Source organism: Saimiri boliviensis, chromosome 2 (genome assembly GCF_048565385.1).
Source record: "Saimiri boliviensis isolate mSaiBol1 chromosome 2, mSaiBol1.pri, whole genome shotgun sequence".
Classification (NCBI taxonomy): domain Eukaryota; kingdom Metazoa; phylum Chordata; class Mammalia; order Primates; family Cebidae; genus Saimiri; species Saimiri boliviensis.
In genome coordinates, this window is record NC_133450.1 from 122,743,321 (window position 1) to 122,768,534 (window position 25,214).

Below are 25,214 nucleotides of genomic sequence, written 5' to 3' on the forward strand. Positions count from 1 at the left end.
GTGCAGAGCATTGAGTTACATATACTAGGGAACTTGTAATAATGTAACACAGTACATAGCATATGACATTTTGTTCTAGAGCAGTGGCTCTCAACTAGGAACATATGGAAATGTGTGGGGCAATTTTGGTTGTCGGAATATCTAGGAAACACTGCTGGCATTTAGTGAATACCATCTTATGATTCCAAACATTCTATAATGCATTTGATCAACCCATAAAGTAAAGCAAGGTACCATCCTAAATGTCAGTACCTGGTTGAGAAACATTGGTCTATAGGTTAATTTCCTTTAATAAAAAGTAGAGTCTCTAAAAATTCACAAGAGCAGGCAAGCACTATGAACAATGACTATTTCAAAGGCAACTTGGATTACAGAGAAAAACAGGATTGTTATTTTGGAGACTGTTGATTAGGCACTAATAATATCTAAAGGAAATTTTTTTCTTAATTTTACGATCCTAAGTTTATTAGGTAAATTAATAACATAAAAATTAACCACATAAAGTGTACTATTCAGTTGCATTTAGTAACTCTATGATGTTATGTAGCCATTACCTCTATCTAGTTCCAGAACATTTTTCATCATCTAAAAGGAATATGCATTAAGGAATATTCATTTCATCAACCCCAGTCAACCACTTATCTGCTTTCTGTTTCCCTTGATGTAGCTATTCTGGAGATTTCGTATACAGGAAATCATACAATATGTGACCTTTTACATCTGTCTTCTTTGACTTAGCATAAAGTTCTCATGATTTATCCATATTATAGCATGTCATTCCCTTTTATGGTTGAATAATATTTCATTTTAATAATATATCGCATTTTGCTTATCTGTTCATCACTGTTGATGGCCATTTGGGTTGTTTCCTCCATTTGACGCTTGTGAATAGTGCTGCTATGAACATTCAGCACGTTTGTGTAGAGGTTTTTGTTTGCATACCTGTTTTTATTTCTTTGGGTGGAATTGTTAGATCAGGTGGTAATTGTGTGTTTTCACTTTTTGAGGCTGTGTCAGGCTTTTCAAAAGCTGTCATACCATCTTTCATTCCCACAAGCAATGTACAAGGATTCCAGTCTTCCCGTCCTCACTAACAGAATCTATTGCTTTTAAGAAGACAAAGTAAATGAACTTAAATGTCTGCATGGTGTGATTTTGTATTTTTTATTTCCTTTTTTTCTGGCTACATCTTTATAGAATTAGCCACTATTATGACTATTATTATTTTCAAAAATAATATAAAATTTTGTTTTATATGAGCAAACAAAAGCAAAAGTATATACTTTTAATATGAGTAAGTATAAGGTAAAAATAAGTTTTGCTATGATGGACTGAGCTAAGTCACAGCCTGCAAAAGTGATTTAAAGTCAATGTGTTTTTAATGGAATTAATTTTTTTATAGGAGTAGAAGCTAAGAGTTTGATTTCTCCTGGCAAGGATAGACTGTAAGAGCTTCTCCTAGTTGATGTATTATAGTGTACCTCCCCTATCTCAGATTTTCTTTGGGTTAAATCTAGTATCTTGTATTCACAGATACCGCTGTTTCTACAACACAAGAAGCTTGAATCAAGTATATAGGAATTGTGAGTCCCTCTGACTTCAGAATTGAGGACTCCAAATAAATATAAAAATAGCATTGAACTTTGGATAGAGGCTAAACTTGGTGTTGGAAGGGATAAGTGAGAGTCTCCTAGAATATTTTCTGCAGTAAAAAATAGTTTACCAACAATTTGTTGAAACTGGGGAAACAGATTATGAAATGTTTCTGGCAAACAAGATATCTAAAGGTTTTTTCTGTCCTACCATTGCTTACATTGTATTATATATTATGTATGTTTGGCCCATGACTGCTAATTTATTATATCTTGTTTAAATTTGAATAGAGGGAAATATGGAAATATTACATGGTATTTTTATAATGTATTTCTTTGTGAGAAAGCAGGATTAGACTAAGTTTTTTTTTTTTTTAATTTTTAAACACTTTTCCTAACATTTACTATTTCTTTTGTATGATTCCCCTAGATAAGAAAGCTTTATCCAGCTTCACCCTGTAGTTTGATTTAGAGGAAACAAAGTATGTTTTCTCGAGCTGTATTTCCTTTGCTTAACTTTTTATCTGGTTTGTTTTTATCTGCTTTATTGCTGGTGTTTTCCCCCTCTTCCCTGCTACTTTTTATCAGTAACATTCTGATGATATGACTTGATACGTAAATCTTGAAAGATATAGAAAATGAGTGGTTAGCATGTTCCATAAATGTAATGGTTATGATACCACAGCACAGTTATGGTACTGATATTTTGTTTTTTAAAATCTAATACCAAAATGCGAGATTGATACTATTTAATTAAAATTTTTATAAAAACAAAAGTTAATCAGCAAATCTGGAAGTTCAATGCTTATCATATCAATTATCAATAATCATGAATTTTAAAAATTAGAAGAATATTAATGTTGAGCATACATTATCATTTGGACAAAAATTATTTGCAGATAAAATTAGTAATACAGTTTTATTAAAAAAATAAAAAACAGCCTCAGAGGCTGCCTGTCTGCTGGTTCCCAAACCACATGTGCCTTCCCTGCCTGGGTCTTGTTGCAGTCAGCACCACCACTGCACCATGGCTTTCATGACCAGGCAGTTCATTTACTCTGTGTCCTCCTTGTCCACAGCTCTGGGCAAGAAAAATCATCGTCAAGCACATAATGGTCATCAGCATCACACAGATTGCTGCAGTGACCAGCCACACAGTAGTGTTGCTAGACCAGACAGAGGACATCTTGGCAGAATATAAAAAGGGAATTGAGAAGAGCCTTGGGAAAGGGGCAAAGAAGTTGTTTGCAGAAAACACTAAGGCTGATGATGAATTTGTGGAGAAAACCCTAAGCAACATATCAACCAGCACAGATGCAGCATCCATAGTTCACAGTATAGACCTGGTGTTAGAGGCCATCGTAGAGAATCTAAAGGCCATTGTAGAGAATCAATCTCTCGAGGCTGGACAAGTTTGCTGCTGAACATACAGTTTTTGCCAGTAATACTTCCTCCTTGCAGATTGCAAGCATAGCCAATACTACCACCAAACAAGACTGATTTGCTGGCCTCCATTACTCAATCCAGTGCCCCTGATGAAACTTGCGGAGGTCCTTAAAACACCAGTAATCACCCAAAAGACATTTCAATCTTTGGTAAACTTGAGCAAAACCCTGAGAAAACATCCTGTTTCTTGCAAGGACACTCCTGGGTTTATTATCAGCTGTCTCAGGATTCAACACCTCATGGAAGCAGTCAGGCTACATACATAAGGTGATGCATCCAAGGAAAACATTGTTACTGCTATGAAGGTAGGAGCCATGGGCTCACTTGAGCTTCTAGATTACATTGGGCTGGATACTGTGAACTTCATTATGGATGGATTGCATCAGTAGACTTCAGACCAGCCCATACTTGAAAAAGCTGATGGCAGAGAGAAGTCTGGAGAAGGATTTTACAAATACATATGATGCTCAGCTTCTCTGGCTCTGCAAAGAACTCCTGTGAGCACTTACCAGTCAGCACCCAAAGTTCCTGTGAGAATACTCTTTGCTCACACATTCCCTCACACAGCACAGTCTATTTGATATGCATTTTGATTGTAATCTATCTGAAGTAATTATTACACTAGTTACAGTAGTAACAGATTCCACCATTAAGAACTAATTCGCATGTTAAGTCTGTTTATTTCTGTGTATTTTCTAAAAAGCTTTATATACCTTTGGTGCCTTGGAGCAAATGCTGTCATTTTGGTAAGGAACTGCCTGAATTCATTCTCTCGAAAAGGGGAAAATACTTGCTCTGAGAGTGAGAATGAGAGTATATTGTGCTCATTCTTGCCGCATGGCAGTCACAAGCCATTGGCATAGACAGGGTGTGTTTGTGGAGTGCGACAGCAAGCAGCACCTGAATCTTGCCTTTATAAGAACATTTTCCCCCTTGCAGCTTTGAGCCTTACCCTACCTTGTGGGCACAACATAAGATGTTATGTCTCCATTCAACTCATCATCAAGATGCTGCTGCAGGGGTGAGCTTATGTCCATGCACTTGGTTTGCAGTAAGAGATCAGTTTTCCTGGCCATTCAGTTCCATAGAATGTAATAATTACTATCTGTCTGGGTTTTTTTCCATGAGAAATCAGTGTTCCAAATTGCCTGTAAATGGACTCTACTAAAATACAATCTTTTAGTCTGTCAAAATTTTAATTGAAATAAATATGTGTAAAATAAAATCGTTTAAGAAGCCCCAAAATAATAAATGAACATTTAAATTATGAAATATTTAAAAGTCATATATTATGTACTTTTATAAAGTGCAGGCTCATGTGCATTGGTGGTTTGTTATTGAGTAATATGCGTATTTTTGTGCATGTTTTTCCAGCTGCTGAAAATGCTTGATCTTAACTAGTTGGAGTAATGGTAAAAAGATAGATAATTCCAAATATATTCTTCTAACTCCTTTGTCTATAGATAATTCAATTTCTTTTTTGGTAACTTTGAAGTTTTATAATTTAAAATATTATTTACCTGAATTTTCATATATTTAATTTTTAATCAGAGTTTTAGGTTCTTATAATTTATTGACTCAAAAAGATATTACAAAACCTGCTGAGAAAAACCGCAGTTACCCAAACCACTCACTCATTGCCTGTAAGACAGAGCCAGGTCCTTTCTCTTCTGTTACCCCCCTAACAGTGACAAACATTGGCCAGAGAGGAAGAAAGCCCTACTGATAGTGAAAAGGCCAGCTTCCTGGGTTATTACAGAGGGTTGAGAGTGATTTCAGTGAGCAAACAGAATATAGCCAGCCTAAACAGATTTAATTTCTAAGACATCTCTTTTTAACTTTCTAAATATACTCTAAAATATATGTGTGTTTCTTGAATGCAATGTTTTCTCTTAACCTTTGTGAGGATTAAAACTTTGTTTTCTTTTTGCACAGTGTTATTTCTTCCAAGTAAAGGATTTTACCTTCTTCTCTCTCTCGCTTTCATATTGGATAATTTTTTCCAGTTGTCTGTCCATCTCAGTATATTTAAGAGTGAGACACAAAAAGTTGATAGGAAGCTCTTCACGTGTAGATGGTGCTTCTGCTTTCCAATTCAGTAGCTCTGTAGTGAGACCCATAAATTTGCATTTTAGCTAGTTCTCGGGTATGCTAATACTGTTAGTTCTGGAGTCATATTTTAAAAACCACTTTATTAGGGAATGCTCTTGAGATTCATACTTATGGAAAGGAATGGATGGGAAGGAAACAGTTTGGGCAGTAGGAAAGTTGAGCTGCAATGCTGAAGAGTTAGAAAGCTAGAATGACCTATCAGAGCTGTCTCAATTTGAGGAAAGGGGCTGGGCCTTAATATCTCCATGTTGATTACTGTCTAAATTTGGGCTATCCCTGGAAATTGCTATGACCTTGAGAAGTGGTGTTTTCTTCAGCCTTCAGGCGTCCCCAGACTTTTTACACAGGGGGCCAGTTCACTGTCCCTCAGACCGTTGGAGGGCCGCCACAACTGTGCTCCTCTCACTGACCACAGTGAAAGAGGTGCCCCTTCCTGAAGTGCAGCGGGGGGCCGGATAAAGGGCCTCAGGGGGCCACATGCGGCCCGAGGGCCGTAGTTTGGGGACACCTGGCCTAGATGATCATACCCAAGGGCGAAGACACTGAATCCTGACAGACCAAGGGCTTTGTGCTGCACTGCACTGCACACCCAGCAGTAGGCAAAATTCTTTCCTGAAAAGGGGAAATGGAACATTGTGTTATGTTGTCTCTACATGATCCTTCCCAGTTAGCAGGGAAGCCTTATCCTGAGACAGCTACTTTTTCTCATTTTTCTTTTACTGTAGACTAATTTTATGTACTCTGGAACTTTATATAAATAAGATCATACAGAATGAAGTTTCCCAGGTGTTTTATATGGCTCAGTATAATATCTATTAGATTCATCCATGCTCCTTTGTGTATGTATTTTTTTTAATTGCTGAGTAGTACTCCATTGTGTGAATGTGCCACAAATTGTTTATTCATTCTTACATTGGTATCATTTGGATTGTTTCCATTTTGGATTATAAAGATTCTGTGAACACTCTTACTCGTTTTGTGGACATTTAGTTTTATTCCTGTTGGATAGATACTTACAGTAGGTTTTTATCTAACTGCTAAACTAGTCCAAGGTGGTTTTACCTTTCACAGTCCCACCATAAATGTATGAAAGTTGTGGTTGCTTCAAATCCTTGTCAATATTTGGGTTTTTAGCATTTTTAATTTAAGCTTCCTAATGGTGTACCATTGCAATTTTGATTTGTATTTCCTTGGTAGCTTGGTTCCTTGAAGGATACCAAGTCACCAAGGAAACCAAGGTTCCTTGATTCCTTTTCCTGTGTTTATTGGACGTTTGTATACCTTTTTTTTGTGTGTGAAATATCTATTCCAGTTGTTTGCTTTATATTAATTAAGTTACCTGTCTTTACTATGGAGTCATAGGAGTTCCTTATGTATTCTGGGCATAAGCCTTTTGTCAGATATGTTTTTCAAGTATTTTATTTAGTTGTTAGTTTATTTGCTTACTTAATTGATGTCTTTCAGTAAATAGAAGATTATTCTCATTTTGATGGAGTCTGATTTATTTTTATTTTTAGAAATAGGGTCTTGCTCTGTTGTCTTGGCTGAAGTACAGTAACATGATCAGAGCTCACTGAAGGCTTAAACCCTTGGGCTCAAGCGATTCTCAGCCTCCAAGTTGCTAGGGGCTACAGACATGCACCACCATGCCTGGCTTTTTAAAACTTTTTTTGTAGAAATATTTTCCTGTGTTGCCCAGGCTAGTCTCAAACTTGTGGCCTTAAGCAATTCTTTCCCCTTGGCCTCTCAACATTTTTTTTTTTTAATGTTTATTGTGGCAGGGCATGGTGACTCAAGCCTTTAATTCCAGCACTTTGGGAGGCTGAGGTGGGTGGATCACCTGAAGTCAGGAATTCAAGACGGGCCTGGCCAACGTGGCAAAACCTCATCTCTACTAAAAATACAAAAATCAGCCATGTGTGGCAGCACACTCCTGTAATCCCAGCTAGTTGGGAGGCTGAGGCAGGCGAATCACTTGAACCCGGAAGGCAGAGGTTGCATTGAGCCGAGATCATGCCACTGCACTCCAGCTTGGGTGACAGAGCAAGACTGTCTCAAAAAAAAAAAAGTTTATTGCTTCTGTAACCCTAAGAAATCTTTGTCAGCTCTCACATCATAATATTTTCCTATGTGTTTCTTTAGGACACTTTAGGTTTGTACATTTGTTTACAAACGTGTCTGGTTACTCCATAGGGATTTGTAGTAAGGATTTTCTGTTGTCCCTTGAATTGCTTTCGTACCTCTGCTGAAAATCAATTTACTGTGTAGAAGTTAGATATCAGTAGTCAGGTTTCATTCATATAACTTTTTCACTGCATGCAATGTCACTTTTTTCTGGCTTCTCTCACAGTGTGCTTTTTATCTTTGTTTTTTCATCCTTTTGAGTATGTGTGGGTTTCTTTATAATTACCCTGCTTGGAATTTTCTGAACTTCTTGGATCTAGAAGATTGTGTTTTTCATAGAATTTGGGAAGACTTTGGCCATTTATTAAATATTATATTTTTCTGTCATCTCTCCTCTCACATTGTACATAGACACTTGATATTGCACTTTAAATTTCTGAAGCTCTGTTTATTATTTTAAAAAGTCTTTTCTTCACATTCAGTAGACCTATTTATTTTCCAGTTGTGTGACTCTTTCTCTGCCATCAGATCTCCAATTAAGGTCATCCAATGAATTTTTCATTTCAGACATTATAATTTTTAAGTTCTAGAACTTCTGTTTGGTTCTTTTTCATAGCTTCCATTTCTCAGCCGAGATTTCCCCATATAAACATTTATTATGGCCATATTTTCCTTTAAATGCTTGAACATGTTATAATACTTGCTTTGACATCCTTGTCTGCTAATTCTGACATTTAGATAATTCAGGATTTGGTATCTGTGAGCTGCTTTTTCTATTGACTCTAGGTCTTTTTTTTTCCTGTTTGTTCACACTAATGTATTTTTGTGTACTGGGCATTATGGGTGACACGTTAAAGACTTTGGATCTTGTTCTTTTTCTCTGATTAGTGTTGATTTTTGTCTTACTAGACATAGGATGTGACTGGAATCAAATTGCAACTTTATTTTTTCTGTGACAGGCAGCAGCAGAAATCTCATCTCAGATCCTTCCACCTTCGAGCTGTTTCTTTTTGTGGAGCACCTTGGAGCCTTCCGCAGACTAGGGTCATTTAAATATTGGGCACAGTTCATATAGAAATTTTGTAGCACTTTTTTTTCCTGGGATTTCACCTTTCGCTTTTCAGCTGCCTTGGCAACCCCAAACTTTGTCCTTTTTAAGCTAGCAAAATAACAGATTCCTGCTTCAGTTCTAAGTGGTCATTGCCACATGGGCTGATGAGTACCCTCAGGCAAAAGCCCTATAAAAATTCTACCAGTGCTCTTTGGGAGGCTGAGGTGGATGGATTGCTTGAGCTCAGGAGTTCTAGACCAGCCTGAGTAACATGGTGACACCTGTCTCTACTAAAATACAAAAAACTAGCCGGTCGTGGCAGCATATGCCTGTAATCCCAGCTACTCAGGAGGCTGAGGCAGGAGAATCGCTTGAACCTGAGAGGCAGAGGTTGTAGTGAGCCGAGATTGTGCCATTGCCCTCCAGCCTGGGCAACAGAGCAAGACTCTGTCTCAAAAAAAAAAATTCTACCAGTACAGTTTTCTCATTTAAGGCTAACTTCCTTGCAATTGCTACCTGCTTTTGATTACCCTTTTTACTTAATGTTTGTTTTTATATTTTGTCCAGAGTTTATAATTGTTATGTGTGGCAAGTTTATTTTAGTATATGTTAACTTGTCATTATTTGAAGCAGAACATGGAAGCATTATTTTAATTGAAACAATTAAAACAAAGTATATTCAAATAGGTAATATTTTAGGAAATTATGAAGCATCCACTAACATAGATAAACCTCTTTGCCAGCTACTGTTCTAGTGTTAGCAAATCATACCAGCTTCTTTCCCTATAAAGCTAGTGGGGGTGTTGGACAAACAGATAAATGCCAGTAGCAGTAATTATAATAAAGATAAATAAAGCAACATAAAGGACAAGAGTGACAAGATACATGGTCAGGGAAGGTTTCTAAGGAGATAATGTTTGAACCACTGAGCACAGAAAAGTAAGGGAGCAAGCCAGGCAGATGGCACTTTTGAAAAGTGTCCCTTGGCAGAGAGAACAGAAGAGCAAAAGCCATAAATATCATACTAAGAGGACTAAAAGAAAAGAAACTTAAAATGATAGAGAGCATTTACCAAAACACCTGTTACCAGCATTATTCTTGATTTCAAAAAGCTTAGAAGTAAATTATTTAATCTGGAAACAAAACAAGAATACCTGCTATCACTGTTACTCTTCATTATACTGACGATTTTAGCCATTATACTAAAGATTTTACTTCATTATACTGAAGTAATTAGATAAGAAAAAGGAGGGGGAGGAGACACGAAGATTGGAAAGGAAGAAAAATATTAATTATAAATGAAAAGATTATCTACAAGAGAATCTACATACTATTAGAACTGGCTGGGTGCAGTGGCTCATAATCCCAGCACTTTGGGAGACTGAAGTGGGCAGATCACCTGAGGTTGGGAGTTTGAGATTAGTCTGACCAACATGGAGAAACCCTGTTTCTAGTAAAATAAAAATAAAATAAAAAATTATCTAGGGTGGTGGCGTACGCCTGTAATCCCAGCTACTCAGGAGGCTGAGACAGGAGAATTGCTTGAACCCGGGAGGCAAAGGTTACAGTGAGCTGAGATCACGCTCCAGCCTGGGCAACAAAAGCAAAACAGTATCTTAAAAAAAAAAAAAAAAGAATCTATATACTATTAGAACTAACAAGAGTTCATGAGGTTTGCTGGAGATAAGGTCAACAGAGAAAACCAATAGTTTCACTGCACATCAACACAGAGATATAATTTAATACCATCTGTAAGCTGCCTTGTGCTTTTTCTAACAAAATATTCAGAAGGGAAATGACATTTCAAGGACAGTTAAAAAATAAATCCAAATTATCAGTCATCTCCCTCATTTAATCTATAACATCAATACAGTCCAAAAATAAAGTCCTCCATAAAGTTTAAGGAGGACTTTATGAAATTAGAAAAACTGATTGGAAAATTCACCTGGAAAAACAAAGGTCCAAGAATTGTCAAGACTGTTTTGGAAATGAACAAGGGGTGGGGGGTCATGCAATCAACAAGACCTAATTTTTATAGCAGTAATAAATTCAAAATGTGATGTTGGCTTATAGATAGACAAGTAGATTAATAATAAAACAGAAAAGAAGGGCCAGAAACCGATTCAAGCACATATAGAAATTTGGTATAATAAAATAGAGAACAATCGGATTCCCAGATGGAAAAATTATATAGTGTATATTACACTATACCATACACAAGAATAAATTCCAATTAGAGTAAAGATCAAAATGAGAAAAGCTACCTTCAAAACTTCTAGAATAAAATATAGACTGCCTTTTACCTTAGCTAGATAGGATTTCTTAAAGAAGACATAAAAATAACTCATAAAGGAAAGACCTGTTTGATTAGATCAAAAATGTTAACTTTTATTAGAGAAAAGTTATTAACAAAGTTAAATATATATAATAGAATTAGTATCTAGAGTATATCAAACACTATAATGTAATAATAAATAGCTCCACTTAAAAATATGCGAAGGTTAGGAACCAGCAGTTCATGGGGGAGAAAATCCATATGTCGAATAGGCAGGTGAAAAGGCACACAACTAGTAATTGGAGAAAAGACAATTTTTTAAAAATACCATTTTCTATCCATTGAAATAGTAACTTTTTAGTATATGTATTACATATAGCATGTATAAATGACATATATATATGCAAGGTAATAGGAAAATAGGAATTATCATATACTGCTAATGGAAGTATAAATGGATAGAAGTGTTTGAGAGAGAAATTTGTTAATATAAAATAAAATTTAAACAAAATCATTTATAAGCCCTAGAAAATTGACTTCTAGATTTATAGCTTAGAAATTCTTACAGGTATATACCAAGAGACATGTACAAAGACACTTATTGCAGTATTGTTTATAGAAAAACTGGAAGCTACATAATTACCTTTCAGTAGAGGAATTGATGAATACATTTGATCATTCATTCAGTGGGATACTTTTTAGTAAATGAACTTCATCTAAGTATATGAACATGGATGGATCTCAAAAACAATGTTGAGTAAAAAAACAATTGTAGAATATGTACAAAGTAATGGAATTTACATAAACATTTAAAAGCTTCACAGAACAGTGTATGTTGCTTATAGATTTTTGTGTATCTAATGCAAGGAACAACGTGAAGTAACAACAGGAAAGTTTACACCCTGGATTAATGGTAGTTGCCTTTGAGAAGGTAGGGAGAGGTATAAGGTTAGCGAGAACAAAAGGGGGACTTAAACTTCTATATTGTTCTATTATGTTTAACTATAAAGTAAAAATAATCAAGGGGCTAAATTAAGTGATTCCAGGGCCCTCATCTGCCAGAAAGGCTTTCATTTTTCTTTATAATTCTATCTTTTAAAACAGTGGTCCCCAACCATTTTGGCACCAGGGACCAAATTCATGGAAGACAGTTTTTCCACAGATGGAGGGCTGGGGGACATGGTTTGGGGGATGACTCGAGCTCATAGCATTTATAGTACAGTTTACTTATGTTATTATTACGTTGTAATATATAATGAAATAATTATACAACTCACCATACTGTAGAATCAGTGGGAGTCCACTTGTTTTCTGCAGCTAGATGGTTATCCCATCTGGGGGTGATGGGAGACAGTGACAGATCATAAGACATTAGATTCTCATAAGTACCATGCAACCTAGATCCCTCATATGCACAGTTCACAAGAGGGTTCACAGGTTCCTATGAGAATCTGATGTTGCCACTGATCTGACAGGAGGCAGAGCTCAGGCTGCTTAGCTGCTCACCTCCTGCTTTGTAGCCCGGTTCCTAACAGGGATGAGAGTTGGGGACCCCTGCTTTGAAAGGCTATCATTTACATATATCTTTTAGAGCTTTACTATTATACATTGCATGTACCTTTTAGTCTTTTTTTTTTTATTATTGCATTTTAGGTTTTGGGGTACAGGTGATGAACATGCAAGATTGTTGCATAGGTACACACATGGCAGTGTGCTTTGCTTCCTTCCGTCCCCTCACCTGTATCTGTCATTTCTCCCCATGCTATCGCTTCCCACCTCCCCACCCCCCCACCCCTCCCCCATTTCCCCCCAACGGATCCCAGTGTGTAGTGCTCCCCTCCCTGTGTCCATGTGTTCTCATTGTTCAACACCCGCCTATGAGCGAGAATATACGGTGTTTGATTTTCTGCTCTTGTGTCAGTTTGCTGAGAATAATGGTTTCCAGGTTCATCCATGTCCCTACAAAGGACGTGAACTCATCGTTTTTGATGGCTGCATAATATTCCATGGTGTATATGTACCACATTTTCCCTATCCAGTCTATCATCGTTGGGCATTTGGGTTGGTTCCAGGTCTTTGCTATTGTAAACAGTGCTGCAATGAACATTCGTGTGCCTGTGTCCTTGTAGTAGAATGATTTACAATCCTTTGGATATATACCCAGTAATGGGATTGCTGGGTCAAATGGGATTTCTATTTTTAGGTCCTTGAGGAATCGCCACACTGTCTTCCACAATGGTTGAATTAATTTACATTCCCACCAACAGTGTAAAAGTGTTCCTATTTCTCCACATCCTCTCCAGCATCTGTTGTTTCCCGATTTTTTAATGATCGCCATTCTAACTGGTGTGAGATGGTATCTCAATGTGGTTTTGATTTGCATTTCTCTGATGACCAGTGATGATGAGCATTTTTTCATATGTTTGTTGGCCTCCCGTATGTCTTCTTTTGTAAAGTATCTGTTCATATCCTTTGCCCATTTTTGAATGGGCTTGTTTGTTTTTTTCTTGTAGATCTGCTTTAGTTCTTTGTAAATTCTGGATATCAGCCCCTTGTCAGATGGGTAGGCTGCAAAAATTTTTTCCCATTCTGTTGGTTGCCGATTCACTCTACTGACTATTTCTTTTGCCGTGCAGAAGCTGTGGAGTTTGATTAGGTCCCATTTGTCTATTTTGGCTTTTGTTGCCATGGCTTTTGGCGTTTTGGTCATGAAGTCCTTGCCTACACCTATGTCCTGAATGGTTTTGCCTAGATTTTCTTGTAAGGTTTTTATGGTATTAGGTCTGATGTTTAAGTCTTTAATCCATCTGGAGTTAATTTTGGTGTAAGGTGTCAGGAAGGGGTCCTGTTTCTGCTTTCTGCACATGGCTAGCCAGTTTTCCCAACACCATTTATTAAACAGGGAATCCTTTCCCCATTGCTTGTTTTTGTCAGGTTTGTCAAAGATCAGATGGTTGTGGGTATGTTGTATTTCCTCTGAGGCCTCTGTTCTGTTCCATTGGTCTATATCTCTGTTTTGGTACCAGTACCATGCTGTTTTGATTACTGTAGCCTTGTAGTATAGTTTGAAGTCCGGTAGTGTGATGCCTCCTGCTTTGTTCTTTTTGCTTAGAATTGACTTGGCTATGCGGGCTCTCTTTTGGTTCCATATGAAGTTTAAGGTGTTTTTTTCCAGTTCTGTGAAGAAGGTCATTGGTAGCTTGATGGGAATAGCGTTGAATCTGTAAATTACTTTGGGCAGTATGGCCATTTTCACGATGTTGATTCTTCCTAACCATGAACATGGAATGTTTCTCCATCTGTTTGTATCCTCTCTTATTTCGTTGAGCAATGGCTTGTAGTTCTCCTTGAAGAGGTCCTTTACGTTCCTCGTTAGTTGTATTCCTAGGTACTTTATTCTCTTTGTAGCAATTGTGAATGGCAGTTCGTTCTTGATTTGGCTCTCTTGAAGTCTATTACTGGTGTATAGGAATGCTTGTGATTTTTGCACGTTGATTTTGTATCCTGAGACTTTGCTGAAGTTGTTGATCAATTTCAGGAGATTTTGGGCTGAGATGATGGGGTCTTCCAGATATACAATCATGTCATCTGCAAATAGAGACAATTTGATTTCCTCCTTTCCAATTTGGATACCCTTTATTTCTTTTTCTTGCCTGATTGCTCTGGCTAGAACTTCCAGTACTATATTGAATAGGAGTGGTGAGAGAGGGCATCCTTGTCTAGTGCCAGATTTCAAAGGGAATGCTTCCAGTTTTTGCCCATTCAGTATGATATTGGCTGTTGGTTTGTCGTAAATAGCTTTTATTGTTTTGAGATACGTTCCGTCAATACCTAGTTTATTGAGGGTTTTTAGCATAAAGGGTTGTTGAATTTTGTCAAAAGCCTTCTCTGCATCAATCGAGATAATCATGTGGTTTTTGTCTTTGGTTCTGTTTATGTGGTGGATTACGTTTATGGACTTGCGTATGTTGAACCATCCTTGCGTCCCCGGGATGAATCCTACTTGATCATGGTGGATGAGCTTTTTGATATGCTGTTGCAATCGGTTTGCCAGTATTTTATTGAAGATTTTTGCATCTATGTTCATCATGGATATTGGCCTGAAATTTTCTTTTCTTTTTGAGTCTCTGCCGGGTTTTGGTATCAGGATGATGTTTGTCTCGTAAAATGATTTGGGAAGGATTCCCTCTTTTTGGATTGTCTGGAATAGTTTCAGAAGGAATGGTATCAGCTCCTCCTTGTATGTCTGGTAGAATTCAGCTGTGAACCCATCTGGACCTGGGCTTTTTTTGGGTGGTAGGCTCTTTATTGCTGCCTCGACTTCAGACCATGTTATTGGTCTATTCAGGGTTTCGGCTTCTTCCAGGTTTAGGCTTGGGAGGTTGCAGGTGTCCAGGAATTTATCCATTTCTTCCAGGTTTACTAGTTTATGTGCATAGAGTTGTTTGTAATAATCTCTGATGATAGTTTGGATTTCTGTGGAATCTGTGGTGATATCCCCTTTACCGTTTTTTTATTGCATCAATTTGGTTATTCTCTCTTTTCTTTTTTGTTAATCTGGCTAGTGGTCTGTCTATTTTGTTGATCTTTTCAAAAAACCAGCTCCTGGATTTATTGATTTTTTGAAGAGTTTTTTGTGTCTCTATTTCCTTCAGTTCTGCTCTGATCTTAGTTATTTCCTGTCTTCTGCTAGGTTTTGAGTTTTTTTGATCTTGCTCCTCTAGCTCTTTCAATTTTGATGACAGGGTGTCAATTTTTGATCTCTCCTTTCTTCTCATGTGGGCACTCATTGCTATATATTTTCCTCTGGAGACTGCTTTAAATGTGTCCCAGAGATTCTGGTATGTTGTGTCTTCGTTCTCATTGGTTTCGAAGAACATCTTTATTTCTGCCTTCATTTCATTGTTTATCCAGTCAACATTCAAGAGCCAGTTGTTCAGTTTCCATGAAGCTGTGCGGTTCTGAGTTAGTTTCTGAATTCTGAGTTCTAACTCGATTGCACTGTGGTCTGAGAGACTGTTTGTTATGATTTCTGTTCTTTTGCATTTGCTGAGGAGCGATTTATTGCCAATTATGTGGTCAATTTTAGAGTAGGTGTGATGTGGTGCTGAGAAGAATGTATATTCTGTGGATTTGGGGTGGAGAGTTCTGTAAATGTCTATTAGGTTTGCTTGTTCCAGGTCTGTATTCAGGTCCTGGATATCCTTGTTGATTTTCTGTCTGGATGATCTGTCTAATATTGACAATGGGGTGTTAAAGTCTCCCACTATTATTGTGTGGGAGTCTAAGTCTCTTTGTAAGTCATTAAGAACTTGCCTTATGTATCTGGGTGCTCCTGTATTGGGTGCGTATATATTTAGGATCGTTAGCTCTTCTTGTTGCAGTGATCCTTTTACCATTATGTAATGTCCTTCTTTGTCTCTTTTGATCTTTGTTGCTTTAAAGTGTATTTTATCAGAGATGAGAATTGCTACTCCTGCCTTTTTTTGCTCTCCATTTGCTTGGTAGATCTTCCTCCATCCCTTTATTTTGAGCCTTTGTGTATCCTTGCATGTAAGATGGGTTTCCTGGATACAGCACACTGATGGGTTTTGGCTTTTTATCCAATTTGCCAGTCTGTGTCTTTTGATTGGAGCATTTAGTCCATTTACATTTAGGGATAGTATTGTTATGTGTGAATTTGATGCTGTCATTTTGATGCTACCTGGCTGTTTTGTTGGTTAGTTGATGCAGATTCTTGATTGTGTTGATGCTTTTTTACCATTTGGTGTGTTTTTGGAGTGGCTGGTACTGGTTGTTCCTTTACATGTGTAGAGCCTCTTTCAGGAGTTCTTGTAGAGCAGGTTTGGTGGTGATGAAATCTCTGAGTGCTTGCTTGTTCACAAAGGATTTTATTTTTCCTTCACTTATGAAGCTGAGTTTGGCTGGATAGGAGATTCTGGGTTGAAAGTTCTTTTCTTTTAGGATGTTGAATATTGGCCCCCAATCTCTTCTGGCTTGTAGGTTTTCTGCTGAGAGATCTGCTGTGAGTCTAATGGGCTTCCCTTTGTGGGTAACCCGACCTTTCTCTCTGGCTGCCCTTAGCATTTTCTCTTTCATTTCAACCCTGGTGAATCTGACGATTATGTGCCTTGGGGTACCTCTTCTTGAGGAATATCTTTGTGGTGTTCTCTGTATTTCCTGGATTTGAATATTGGTCTGTCTTGCTAGGTTAGGGAAGTTTTCCTGGATAATATCCTGAAGAGTATTTTCCAGCTTGGATTCATTCTCTTCATCACATTCAGGTACACCTATCAGACGTAGATTAGGTCTTTTCACATAGTCCCACATTTCTTGAAGATTTTGTTCATTCCTTTTTGTGCTTTTTTCTCTGTTCTTGCCTTCTCTTTTTATTTCATTGAGTTGATCTTCGACCTCTGATATCCTTTCTTCTGCTTGGTCAGTTCGGCTGTTGAAGCTTGTGCATGCTTCACGAAGTTCTCGTGTTGCGTTTTTCAGCTCCATCAATTCATTTATACTCCTCTCTATGCTGTCCATTCTCGTCAGCAGTTCGTCCAATCTTTTTTCAAGGTTCCTATTTTCTTTGCGATGGGTTAGAACATGTTCTTTTAGCTCATTGTAGTTTCTTACTACCCACCTTCTGAAGTCTGATTCTGTCATTTCATCACCCTCCTTCTCCATCCGGTCTGGTTCCCTTGCTGGTGAGGAGTTGTGATCCCTTTTAGGAGGAGAGGTGTTCTGGTTTCGGGAGTTTTCATCCTTTTTGCGCTGGGTTCTTCCCATTTTTGTGGGTTTATCCACCTGTTGTCTGTCTCTGTCCCAGTGAGTTGGAGCTTTATGAGTTTCCCTTGCACTACTGCCTTTTTTGATTTTTCTTTCAGGTCGGACCCGCCCAGCTAGCAGCATGCCTAGCCACTGCCTGCCCGCAGGGGCTTTGCTGAGCTGCTGTGGGCTCCGCCCAGCTGCCCTGAGCTCTTTCCTGTAGTCCTTTTTATAAGGGCGTAGTTAGAACTGTCTCGGCAATGGTGGCCCCGCCTCTGTTATGGTGGACTCTCTCTGTTGTGGCAGGTTGCCTCGGCAACGGCGGCCTGCCTCCGTAGCGGTGGAGAGTCTCAGTAATGGCGGAAACCCCTCCCCCACGGAGCCGGACCGTCCGGGTTCAGCTGTGCTTGGTTTGAAGGGCTCAACCCAGAGGGTTTCCAATTACTGTTTTTGTTTTCGTTGTTGTTGGGGGTAGAGGGGTGGGACCAACGGAGCCTGATCACCTGGCTCCCTGACTCAGAGTCTTTTCTTTTAAGTTGAATGACCCCGCGTTCTGGTCGCTTGTTGAAAAGGCGCCAGGATCTCCCGTGCTGCGACTCACGGAGTCGGCCCGAACTGCGGCGCCGGCTCCTGGCGGATTTTTTGCCTAGGAATCTCCTGGCCTGACTCGCTATTTCAGATGAATGGGCTATTCTGCCGTCTCAGGGCTCTGCTCGCCAGCTAAGAGGGCTCCCAGACCAGTGGCTTTTGTACGGAGAACGGCAGCAACAGGGAGTGGTCACTGCAGCCGCGCGGGCGGAATCAGCCCCGCGGGGGCCAAAACAGCCGCACCGGCTGGGACTGCGATGCTGGCGACCCCTCTGCCTGGGTATCTCCTGGTCTGTGGGCAATAAGAGTTCGTCTGGAAATGCGGCGTCCACTCACCCTCTGCACTTTCACTGGGAGCTGAAGTCCTGAGCTGTTCTTAGGCGGCCATCTTCCCAGCATTCCCGCATGTACCTTTTAGAGCTTTATCATTACATGTATCTTTTAGAGGATGGTAGATATAACAATCCTCCTTAGATAATCCCATAGAGTAGTCAGTTACTGGTAGAATGAAAATATGTTGAGATCTATATGTTATAAAATAAACATTTCATTTTCATACTAATTTATATAAAAACTCATTCTTAAGTGGTCCCAGTCTTTCCAAGGGCTTTTCTTCATCTAGGGGACTGAATTTTTTTTGTCACTTATTCATTCAGCAGATTTTATTGAATACATGTACCAGATGATAGCAGCAGTGAGCAATACAGACAAAGCCTGCTCTCATGAAGTTTAAGTTCTAGTCAAGGAAGATAGCTGGTAAACAAATTAATAAAATTATAATATGGAAGATGATAAGTGGAATGATGAAAAATCAAGCACAATGAGAGCTATATAGAGTGATTGGGAGTATTTTATATGGGGAAGTCAGGGAGAAACTGTGTTAAAGATAACATGGAGCAAGGTAACAAAGAAAGTAAAGGGGTAAGTTATGTAGGAGAAAAGTCCTAGAGGGTGACAGATCAAGCTGGTGCAGGGCCCACTCTTGCCATACTGCTATCACGGAGGCCACCTGGCTAGAGCAGAATGAATGAAGAATAGACTACTATGAGATTAGACCAGAAAGATAACAGAGGATTGGGTCATACAGGGCTTTTATGGCCATGGTAAAGACTAAGGATTAATATCATCTGCAAAAAGAAGGGAAGATCTTTGCAAAATCTTGCAGTGAGCCAATTACACGTCACTGCACTCCAGCCTGGCAATAGAGCAAACCTCCGTCTCAAAAACAAACAAACAAACAAACAAACAAACAAACAAAAACCTCTAAAAATATTTGTTGGATTTTGGGAAGGGGATTTCATTCCCTCTTAATCTACAGTTATCCTTTACTTTTTTGTTATTTTTAGTCATTCTGAACTTTGCAATTAAACTGAATCCAGTCATATTTTATCGTTTAGAAAATGTACAGGTATAAAATGTTATTAATGATTGTGTTAAATGAAATTTCAATATGATTTTTTTTACATTATAGCTTAGCTGTATGGCTACATAAAAAGGCAAATAACCAGTTTTGGTTTACATTTATTTGGCTTTAGAAACTCTTGCAGAAGACAATTTGGTTTTAACATGTTTTAAAGATTGTGTGTAAACTGTTCCTGAACATCTTGCACAATTTCTTTGCATTTTCACTTTCCTTTATGTTACAACAAAATCCAAAGTTTGCAATAGTTGTTTTTTATACTGGCCTCATTTGTGTTATTTATTAACATTTCACTTATATTCAGTAGTTCAGTTAAATTGATGTATAATGGCTTTATCGTATTGTTTATTTCCTTTTTTATTTTTTGATGGAGTCTCGCTCTGTCATCCAGGCTGGAGTGCAGTGGTGTATTCTCAGCTCACTGCAACCTCCGACTCCCTGGTTCAAGTGATTCTCTTGCCTCAGCTTCCCGAGTAGCTGGGATTACAGGCACGAGCCACCACACCCAACTAATTTTTGTATTTTTAGTAGAGACAGGGTTTTGCCACGTTGGCCAGAATGGTCTCGATCTCCTGACCTCGTGATCCGCCTGCCTCAGCCTCAAAGTGCTGGGATTATGGGCGTGAGCCACCTCTCCTGGCCAATTTATTATTATATTAATCTTTTTTTTATTGCCTTTATGTATAGGGATTCTTGTTACTGGTTTGTGTGTCTATGTGTAGAGACGGGTTGGGGGAACAGAATCTTTTATGTATCAAGTCTTACAAGGTACAGATTGCAGTATATCATTATGACTTTTAAGTGCTAAGCAAATTATTGTCCAGAGTGGCAGGCAAACAGTAAAAATCATAATTACTGCAAGCTCTGTGCCATACTTTTAAGTATAGTAATAAATGTGCATTTATATACTGTTAAAAATTGTTTACTCAAAATAAACTTAGGAAATATTTTGACCATGCTTTAAGATTAAATTTAGTACAATGAATGGGAAATAGATTTTTGTTTTGCTTTGTGAAAAACACAGTTTTAGGCTACCATCCTTAATCTTAGTAGGATGCTGTATTTATTTTTTTCATAGTAAGGAAGACTAAATTACCATATCTTACTGAGAATTTTGCAGATATTTCATAAAATTTTCATTTACTAACCTAACTTTCTCTTTCTTTTAGCAAAACTGTACAATCTAAAGTGGACTGCATTTTGGTAAGTGAAATAACTAATCTTAAAGTTTTTTTGCAATAAGGTTTTTACCACAATATAAAATATAAAATTTTTAAGGAAATGTTGATTTTAAATATAATCCAACTCCAGTGAATAAAATTTGACATTTTAATTACAGCCCCCTCTGGTGAATTGTTTATTAGCTATCTAGATACTTTCCTATATCTCATCAATAATAAAATCACAATCTTAGGTAATTACATGTTTTTGAATCTTACTGGCTTTTACTGAAAGATTGCTTAAACAAACATTTAGTTAAACTGGATATTTATTTTTCGATTCTAATAACTTTGTAAGAATTTGTTTAGAGAAAAGTTTTTAAAGATGTTTAATGGATTAGTTTTGTTGAGATAGCATATCTTTCATGTTTTGGTTGCTAGCCTGTGGGAATTAAGCAATAATAATAGATTCTACTTAATAAACTGTAAAAATTTGTTTTAAAAAAGCTTTTCAGATGCTTAGTGGATTAGTTTTTGTTGGGTTGCCAGCTTTTAAGATTTAAAGCCACAATAATAGTTTAAATTTAGATTGTGTTAGTATAGTTGTAGTTTCTTAGGTCTTCTCTTAAAAGTGTGAGGGAAGGAGCATGCAGCTACTGGGACATCTGGAATACTGCTGATTTCTTTCATAACATCCCTGCTGAAAGGCTACCCTCTAGAGTTTGGAACATACAAAGGCTCTGTACTGTTAGATTTCCAAAATTGTCAGTGTGGTTAGTTCTCTTTTCCTGCTTGTAACTGCAAAAGTTCTATCCAAGTTTGGTTCTTGCTTATCAGCTAACCTGAGATTGGTGGTGGTGGTGATGGTGGTGGTGGTGGTCTGTTTCAGTGTCTGGTGCTGAAATAGTATATCTTATTAGCTTATGTTATTATCTTCTAGATAGGTGAATAAATAGGAATAGTTTATAGGAGAAGATATAATTTAATCAGTTTTCTTTTACTTTTCTAGCCTAATAGCTAAAAGAGGATTTTGTGGAGTTGTTTTTCTTTTCCTTTTCACTTACTCTTCCTTTTGTTTTGTTTGCGTGTGTGTGTGTGTGTGTGTGTGTGTGTGTGTGTAGTTGTTTTTTGGGTTTTTTATTTTTTGTCTTATAATAAACCTTTGAAGTAAGTAATCTTGTCACCTCCCTTTTACAAATGAAGACACCAGTGCTCTTGCATTTCGTTCAAAAAATTATTAAACAAAATTATTGAACAGTTTTACTCATAGGGGATACCAAACAGAAAAGACATATTCTCTGCCCTTAAGAAATCTAGTCTGTTTTTAAGAGATATATTCAAGAGTACTCTTAAGACCTGGGAAAGTGGTGATTGGGGATGGAGGGAGTAACACATTCCCACCAACCCCCAGAGCATTTCCCCTGTCTTCCAGCTCTTAAAAGTCTAATTGTTTATGTGTCATTCTGTAATTATTTCATGATTATCATATACTAGACCCTGTTCTTGGTACCAGAGTACAGTGGTAAGCAAGACAGACACAGTTCTTGTCTATCTAAGGCTACCTACTTTCTTTGCAATACTTGAGATAACTTTGGAGCATTACTCATTTTGTCTCTTCATTGAAAAGAGGCAGAAGAAGATTGGTATACATTATAAAATATGACATTTATAAAATGCTAAGTAAGAACAAAAGTCTTTTTAAAGTCTTTTAAGACTTCAGAAGTGTTTATATTTTAGTGTTTTAGAATGTATGTAACTTTTTACTCAGTAATTTTAAAATACTGTTAGTTCCTAGACATACAGTGATGAACAAGATACTAAGACCTCTCCTCTCATGATCCTTTTGTTTTATTGGGTGAGGTAGACATTAAAAAAGTGAGCAAATAAGTAAGCACTATAATTCAGATAACGATAAAGATACAACACAATTTTTAAAAGGCAAAGGCAGGCAGGCAGTGGTAGGTAGGGTAACCTTAGATAGGGTGGCCCGGGAAAGCTTCTCTGAGGAGATGACATTTGAGTGGTGACCTGAGTAATAAGAAGCCACCCTTGAGTCATGATCTGCCAGTGATACACACAAGGTAGAAGAGGAACAGTAGGTACAAAAATTTTAAAGGAGGAATGAGTTTGGGATATTTGAAGAATACAGGATCCCAGTGTGCTAGAACTTATGGAAGGAAGTAGAGAGCGATAGAAAAGTTCAAGCAGGGAGTTGTTTGTGTATTGCATATTTAGTCATGGCAAGTAATATCCTATGTGCATGGGAAGCTGATTAGAGGATTTTATGCAGAGAATAGTGCAATCCAATTTTTTTTAATACCCTGGCTATAGTTGGAACAGTGGATTGTAGGGGGATATGAGTAGAAGCCGGAAAACTAGTTAGGCTATTGCAGAAGTCCACTAGATAATTCAAGGCTCTTACTCAGATGATGGCAATGGAATTTTTTTTTTTTTTAAGTAGGTGGATTTAAGGAATATTTTGGATATAAAGCTGGTAGACTTTGCTTGTTGATAGATTGAATGTGGAGGGGAAACAGAGGAATCAAGGATGATTCTTTTCAGTCTAAAGCTTCTTCTAGTGTTTCTTATACCACAGGTTTGTTTGTAATGAATTTTCTCAGTCTATCTGTGAATGTCTTTACTTTACCTTCAGTTTTAAAACATAGTTTAGCTGGAAATGGAATTTCTAGTTTACAGTTTTGTTTGCTTGTTTTTTCTTTTATTATTTTGAATATGTTATTCCATTGCCTTTTGGACATCAGCCATTAATTATATCATTGTCTTCCTTTACATAAGTTTTATTTTGTTGGTGTTAAGATTTATCTTAGATTCATTTTTTCAGTCATTCACTTTTCTCTCCCTGACTTTTAACAGTTTGACTATGTATATAGTAGATCACTTTCTGTTTGTCCTACGTGGGTTTTGTTGAGCTCACATAGATTAGTTGGATTTGGGATGTTTTCAGCCATTATCTTCTGAATACTTTTTCAAGCCCTTGTTTCTCCCCTTCTAAAATTCCCATTTCACATATGTTGAAATGATTGATCTTATTTTTCTTGTCTCTCTGAAGCTCTATTTATTTTTTTCTTTGATTATCTTTATGCTGTAGTTTCTCTATCTTTACTAGAGTACCTGTTGTCTGACCCATTGTTGTTCTGCTTTTCTTTGTATGTTTAAATATAGCCTGCCTCATCCTAGCAGCACTACTGTTCAAACCCATATGGTTTCATGGGGATAGGTCAGGGTGGCAGCCATAAGCAAGAATAATAAAGACTCTCATAGTTACTGCTACCTGAAGTTCAATAGTCTTTAGACTAAACACTTTGCGGTATGTTGTTTTCCTGTAGTTAGTTTCCAGAACCTAGTTTCTGACCGTTTTATGTCTTTTTATAGTTGTAGAAAGAATTAGCCAACCTCTTCACTTGCATTTCCAGATATCTCAATCTTCTTATATTTTATTACATTTTATTCTACAAGTTTTATAGTCGTAGTGTTTTTCTTTTAGATGTTTGAACCATTATGTGTTAAATTTGTGTTTGCTTTAAGGTGAACTTCAAGGTTCATTTTTTACATTATGGATGAATATCCAGTTTTGTTTATATATATATATATATATAACTGCACTTTAGGTTCTGCGGGCACATGTGAAAAACATGCAGATTTGTTACATAGGTATATACATGGCAGTGTGGTTTGCTGCCTCCATCCCCATCACCTATATCTGGCATTTCTCCCCATGTTATTCCTCCCCAACTCCCTACCCCCTGCTGTTTCTCCCCTAGTCTCCCCCAACAGACCCCAGTGTGTGATGCTCCCCTCCTTGTGTCCATGTGTTCTCATTGTTCAGCCTCCACCTGTGAGTGAGAACATGCGGTGTTGAATTTTCTGTTCTTGTGTCAATTTACTGAGAATGATGGTTTCCAAGTTCATCCATATCCCTACAAAGGACACGAACTCATTGTTTTTTTTTATGGCTGCATAGTATTCCTGGTGTATATGTGCCACATTTTCCCTTTCCAGTCTATCATCGATGGGCATTTGGGTTGGTTCCAAGTCTTTGCTATTGCAAACAGTGCCGCAATGAACATACCTGTGCATGTGTCTTTATAACAGAATGATTTATAAACCTTTGGATATATACCCAGTAATGGGATTGCTGGGTCAAATGGAATTTCTATTTCTAGGTCCTTGAGGAATTGCCACACCATCTTCCACATTGGTTGAACTAATTTATACTCCCACCAACAGTATAAAAGTGTTCCTATTTCTCCACATCCTGTCTAGCATCTGTCGTCTCCAGATTTTTTAATGATCGCCATTCTAAATGGCGTGAGATGGTATCTCAATGTAGTTTTGATTTGCATTTCTCCAATGACCAGTGATGATGAGCATTTTTTCATATGTTTATTGGCCTCATATATGTCTTTTTTTGAAAAGTGTCTGTTCATGTCCTTTGCCCACTTTTGGATGGGTTTGTTTGCTTTTTTCTTGTAAATCTGTTTTAGTTCTTTATAGATTGTGGATATTAGCCCTTTGTCAGCTGGGTAGATTGCAGAAATGTTTCCCATACTGTTGGTTGCTGGTTCATTCTAATGATGTTTCTTTTGCTGTGCAGAAGCTCTGGAGTTTAATTAGATCCCATTTATCTATTTTGGCTTTTGTTGCCAGTGCTTTTGGTGTTTTA

General features: G+C 37.6%; 1 protein-coding gene and 1 pseudogene across 2 annotated transcripts in view; both read left to right on the forward strand.

The window, feature by feature from the left end:
- Nucleotides 1–12,373, forward strand: part of LOC141583667 (hydroxyacyl-coenzyme A dehydrogenase, mitochondrial pseudogene) — a 62,184-nt pseudogene extending 49,811 nt beyond the window's left edge.
- Nucleotides 1–25,214, forward strand: part of RFX7 (regulatory factor X7) — a 160,300-nt gene that overhangs the window by 50,581 nt on the left and 84,505 nt on the right. For both annotated transcript variants that reach the window (XM_074394202.1, XM_003935603.4), the window contains exon 3: nucleotides 20,540–20,573. In XM_074394202.1, coding sequence (XP_074250303.1) covers nucleotides 20,540–20,573 — 34 coding nt within the window. The remainder of the gene's footprint in view (nucleotides 1–20,539; nucleotides 20,574–25,214) is intronic.